General features: G+C 42.8%; 1 protein-coding gene across 1 annotated transcript; it reads left to right on the top strand.

Moving 5' to 3' along the window:
- Positions 1-6: 6 nt before the first annotated feature.
- On the top strand, positions 7-5,356 carry LOC125529511 (splicing factor 3B subunit 2-like; the record flags this gene model as incomplete). Its single annotated transcript, XM_048693923.1, is given in 19 exon segments — positions 7-39; positions 121-234; positions 364-489; positions 619-681; positions 1,540-1,645; positions 2,126-2,160; positions 2,414-2,491; positions 2,653-2,745; positions 3,082-3,168; positions 3,297-3,398; positions 3,506-3,625; positions 3,734-3,796; positions 3,877-4,022; positions 4,111-4,204; positions 4,318-4,376; positions 4,534-4,573; positions 4,672-4,763; positions 4,861-4,930; positions 5,026-5,356. Coding segments are annotated over 16 exon segments (1,308 nt in total). The 3' UTR covers positions 5,098-5,356.
- Positions 5,357-5,994: the final 638 nt, after the last annotated feature.

The following is a 5,994-nucleotide window of genomic DNA, read 5'->3' as shown; positions in this document are numbered from 1 at the left end:
AATGAGGGCGAGGAGGAGAAGCCCGACTCCAAGCCCCCGGTACGTGGATGGGTTTCCTCGGGTGGGGCTCGCGACGGTCTCTCTGACGCTGACGCTGGGTTGGTTTGGCTGTGCGCGCAGGTGGAGATCGAGGTGGAGTACGTGCCGGAGGAGCCGGACCTCGCCGACGGCCTCCTCGCCGACTTCAAGAGCATCTTCGACAAGTTCACTTTCAAGGAGCCCGTCGCCGCCGAGGTACCGGAGCCTGTCGATTACCAAGCAAAACCCTAGGAATCTTTCTAGTTCTAGCTGCCCCGCAGTGGAGCTTATTGTGCTATCTGCAATCTGCACTAGTCTTAATGAGTTGGTGGTTTGTGCTGGCAGGACGGGGAGAAGAAGGACGAGGCTGCCGACGCCGCGAAGAAGGGGTCGGGGTCCGACTCGGACGACGACGAGCAGGAGACCCAGCAGAAGAAGAAAGAAGGGGGCATCTCCAACAAGAAGAAAAAGGTTTGCTTATCTCTGTCTCTCTCTCTGTGTCTGCCTGATTGTTGAGTTACCTGTTTTTTATGCGCAATTGTTGTGGTTTCGTAGAAGGCGCTAAGCATGAATTCTGCTGTTTTGGTTTGTGCTTTGTAGCTTGAACAAAGGATGAAGATTGCGGAGCTGAAGCAGATATGCAACAGGCCCGACGTCGTCGAAGTAAGCCACCCCCCTCCTTTTCTTTTGCTGTGAACCAGGTGTGCTGGCAATGTGATGTGCCTGTGTTACTTTGAACGGATGTGTTGATGCAGCATCCTATCCTACCGCACCTGTCCGTCTAGTGTTTGCATCGCCAAAGGTTGCCAATGCTAGTGTGATCTGACCACCACCAATGGTCTCTAGTTGATATAACTCAAATTGCACCCGGGGATTTGTTTAAAGTCATGTATTATTGTCGTCTGGTCATGCAGCAGCTATTGGCTGCAGGCTTTGTAATAACACACTTCACCTCTAATGCTAGAAAACTGTGCTAGCAACTTTTACCATCACTTATTGTTGATATAACTAAAATTGCATTGGAGAATTTGTTTTAAGTCATGTACTATTGTGGTCTGGTCATGCAGTTTCCATTGGCCGTGCAGTTTGTAACAACGCACTTTGTTAGTGAGGATATGTTTGGTATTATGTAAGCTTTCTGATTTATCTGAGTAAATAATCTGTAGTAAGGTTCACGGCAAGTTAGATTATCTTAGGCTGGGTTGCTAGAAAAATGTGCCAGCAACTTTCACCTTTCACCTTTCACAGTTCTAAGGTTAAGATATACTCCCGTCCCATAATTTAAGACGTTTTTTGACACTTGCATTATGGGATGGAGGGAGTAGTATTTCTCTTGTTAAAGGCCATGACAGCATGCACACACGCGTACCCATGTAGCTTGTATCGGTGGTGTGAACATAAGATGAGATAATGTCACTAAACTATTTGTTGTGTGCAATCTTTTTTTATCTCATTGCTATTAGCAGTGTAAAATTGTTTATGGATTAGCTTCAACTGATGTAATTATGCTCCTCCTGCCAGGTTTGGGACGCGACTGCATCAGACCCCAAGTTACTTGTCTATCTGAAGTCTTACAGGAACAGTACCTGTCCCAAGGCACTGGTCTCAAAAGAGGAAATTCTTGCAGGTTTGTAATACATGTACCATGAGTAATGAGTAATTTTGTTCTGCATAATTTCGTAATGAGTACTTGGATGCTCCTCTGAGAAATCAACCACACAATCATAATTTATTGTAGTTAGTAGTGGAGTGGTAGGCAGATGCAAACAGACCATCAGTTTTCTTTGAATAAAAGTGTTGGAGCATCTCCCTCAATTAATATCTGTCATTGAACAAACACTGCATGCCTTCATGTATTGTTACAGAAGTTTTTTTTTTCAAACAAACATAAGGGCCAAGGGACAGACTAATATGCCAGTCCCGAATTCACTCAATGTCGAGCACACATGGGGTTTATCCCGTAACTGCAACTGTTCGGGCCAGCACGGATATGCTAGTGTAACTCATTACGAAGTGCCATGGGGTGGGTCTTATTAGGAGAGGGGAGGGAACATAAAGTCGATAAGGTTTTTCCCCTCCCTCTTATACAGATATATAATTCTTGCAGGGATGCTGCAACTTCCTGGGAGCAAGGTCTTGGTGGTACTGTACTTGAGTGATAGTATGAATGCTAATGTGCTTGATCTAGTTGGTTCATGCTAAGCATTCCTTGAAAGACATTTAGGTCCATCTAGGATCTTGACCTTTGGTCCTCCTTTATTTGCCTATACAAGTATATCATTTGCCCAGGCCTTTGCAACTTTTTTATATATCTCCAAAACATGAAATTATGCTTTGCTTCTTATTATCTATATCTTGTCGAATAGATTTTACATCATCATGTTGTTTCTTTCAGGGTAAGAGAGGTATCGAAAAACAACCTTTCCAACTTCCTGACTTCATTGCTGCAACTGGAATAGAAAAAATTAGACAGGTATGTTAATATCTTGGTCCTTTGTAGCAATGCTATGGACATTGTATCTCCCTTGTCAACTTGGTAACTTCAGTAGTTTTGTTTTATTGTCACTTCTAATTTTTATTCCACAAATGGGCAAGATGGACAAATTTTAAGTACCTTTTCAAATGCATTTTCAGGCATATATCGAGAAAGAGGATAGCAAAAAGTTGAAGCAGAAGCAGCGGGAGCGTATGCAGCCAAAAATGGGCAAGATGGATATAGATTATCAGGTCAGTTAATTCCTCTTGAGGCCAATCTGAGTTGCACATAGAAGCACATGCCATATATATTTGTGTGTTCTCCATAATGTGCAAGATGGATACAGAGCACTATTTATTTGCCCCCTGATTATAGTTGCAAATACAAGCACATGCCTGCGTTTTCTCCTTATCTGTTTGCCAGGTGTTTAATTACCTGCCACTTAGGCACTGATACTGATAATGTACACGTGAAAATATCATAGCTGATAAGTACGATGTGTTTCTTCCATATGTTCTAATTTTAGACATGAGTTAACTTCTGAATGTGCAGGAAAGGAAGTCTCACCTTAATTTTGTTGTGTGCAGGTTTTACAGGACGCCTTCTTCAAATATCAAACAAAACCAAAATTGACTAGTCATGGTGACCTTTACTACGAAGGAAAAGAGTTTGAGGTACTTTTTTTTGCTTCGCTCTCTTCTTAATGTCAGAAACAGAGATAATTGATATTTGTTTGGGAGATCCATATGTCTGTGTTCTCAAACCTGTCTTACCGAGCATAATACATGTATGAACTCAACAGGTCAAACTCAGGGAAATGAAGCCAGGTATGCTGTCCCGAGAACTTAAAGAAGCTCTTGGTATGCCAGAAGGTGCACCGCCTCCATGGCTTATAAACATGCAGGTATTGTTCTTTTTTAGAAGAAACAAACTCCAGGCAGCTGGTCTTCTGGTTGACTGATCTCTTGTTATTGGCCAGCTATATCAACTGACATCAAATAATTTTGGCAGAGATATGGTCCTCCGCCCTCATATCCTTCACTGAAGATTCCTGGTCTGAATGCCCCAATTCCTCCTGGTGCTACTTTTGGTTACCGGCCCGGGGAATGGGGAAAGCCTCCTGTGGATGAGGTAATTTACAACAAATGTGCTTTTCATGGGCTCGGCTGTAGTTAAATGCGGCTTCTGTAACGAAAATAAATTTCTTTTCTGATCTATTTATTTGTTTTTGGCTAACAGCATGGACGCCCCCTCTACGGAGATGTTTTTGGTATCCTACAGCTGGATGAACCTAATTATGATGTATGTTTGATCAGCTAATTTTCCTTGAAATTGAACTGCAGCTCTACTAGTTAACTGACTTGTGTTGCATTGTATTCCAGGAGGAGCCTGTTGACCGCAGCAAGCATTGGGGAGACTTGGAGGAGGAAGAGGAGGAGGAGGATGATGATGAGGAGGAAGAGGAGGAGGAACTAATGGAAGATGAAGACATGGAAGCTGGCATGCAGTCTGTCGACACCATGTCAAGGTTATTTCTAGAATAATTATTTGATTACTAGCTTAGGTTCTTCCCTAAGGGAACTATGTTTTGACGCCTCTTCTTGTTCTTTGTATAGCACTCCCACTGGCGTGGAAACACCTGACGTCATTGATCTTCGGAAGCAACAGAGGAAAGAGTCTGAAAGGCCAACAGATAAGCAGTTATACCAGGTAAGGGCTTAGCTTCAGTTTTGTGGCATTTCAGGCCAAATCTTATTATGGAGCTTTAGTTTGGCTTACTTATTGCAGTTCATAACCAACAATTTGTTCTTTTTCATCTGAAGGTTCTTGAGCAGAAGGAGGAGAAAATCGCACCTGGAACCCTCTATGGATCAAGCCACACGTATGCAACTCTAATACAACCTAGTCATCTCTACAATATTTTTTCCAATGAATTTCTGTTTCAGCCATATGGAGAACTCATTTTATATCGATAATTTCTGATGGATTCCTGTTTCAATCATATGGAGAACTCATTTTGTATCTTGCTGTTTTTGCAGGTATGTGGTTGGGGCACAGGATAAAGCTGGGGTTAAAAGGGTGAGCTTTTAACATTCCTTGCCCCAAGTATACAAGCATTCCCATGCCGTGCATGTTCCGATGATTCATTGACACATCTTTGTGATCCTCGTTTGCAGGTTGACCTTCTCAAGAATCAAAAGTCCGACAAAGTGGACGTCACCATACATCCCGAGGAGCTTGAAGTTATGGATGATGTTCTGGCAGCCAAGTAAGATCACTTCTCGCTCGCGTCTGCCAAGCTTTGCCTGTCAGTAGCCACGAGTTGAACCGTTAACGCCTTCCCTTTAATAAAATGATGAAAACAGGTATGAAGAAGCCCGGGAGGAGGAGAAGCTCCGGAACCAGAAGGAAGACTTCAGCGACATGGTGGCGGAGGTATGTTTTTACAGAGGCAGTCTTGTGTATCTGTTGAGCCAGAATCAAATACCAGCTTTCATCGAGCTGAATCTTTCCCCCTCTCCGATTTGCAGAACGCGAGCAAGAGGAAGAGGAAGCACGAGAAGGACGGGAAATCTTCCAAAAAGAAGGACTTCAAGTTCTAGACGGGGCGCCGTTTTGTTACCGTTCCTCTTCCGTTTCCCAGGAGGAGAATGTTTCCATTTCTTCCTGTAGCTTGTACTATAAATCAAGCTGTGTATGTATACTTAGCCTCTGGCAAATGTTGAAGTGCTGGATGAGAAGGTCGGACGAAAAAAAAAGAAATGAAGCTGTAGTCCATGCATGAGAGCAAGTTATGATGTTAAATGTAACTGCTAGCATTAGCTTATTGCTGTTATGAAGAGTGGTATGCTAAGTTTGCTATGATCGACATACTCATCTGAGAAGAGTTTTGAGTGCTCTGCTGGGGAACAGATGCTTTAGGGAATAATTTTTCCGGACAAATCAGAGTCTTGGTGTGAGATGAAGTTTTCATATTTTTGAAATGCTGAAAAGAAAAAAGGCCTTTTATTACCACGTAAAAATAATATTGCCATATGCAATCGGTCCTCCCGTCCCCCTGCAATGAATTTGCCTTTGTCACCCCTCAGGTCAGTCTCATGGAACACCTTATGCCTTTCCCATAAAAAATACCAGGCAATAATGGCAATCATCTCTCGAACATGCTGAATATCCATCATGGACAAATCCTATTATGGCAAAAGAAGTAGAAGCTCTAGAGCCGCCATCAATTTCATAGGCTCTATCAGTAATTTCATCACCTCCAATCATCTCTTGCTTTCTTACAGAGAAATAACATGTGTTTTGTATCCTCTGGGCTCGAATGGACATTAGAGTGAGACTTCCATATGTCTATTGTCAAGCGTAACACGACATGGGGGAGTACCATGCAATGTACGCCAGATAAAAATATTTACCTTTTGCCGGGCAAGAATGCTTCCTAACCCTACACCAAAATAGGGCTAACAGTGGTTTATCATCCATTCCATTAATACACCTCA

The sequence above is a fragment of the Triticum urartu genome, unplaced genomic scaffold (genome assembly GCF_003073215.2).
Source record: "Triticum urartu cultivar G1812 unplaced genomic scaffold, Tu2.1 TuUngrouped_contig_5651, whole genome shotgun sequence".
Taxonomy (NCBI): Eukaryota; Viridiplantae; Streptophyta; class Magnoliopsida; order Poales; family Poaceae; genus Triticum; species Triticum urartu.
The sequence above is the reverse complement of the archived record's forward strand: the minus strand, read 5'-3'. Positions and strand labels throughout refer to the sequence as shown.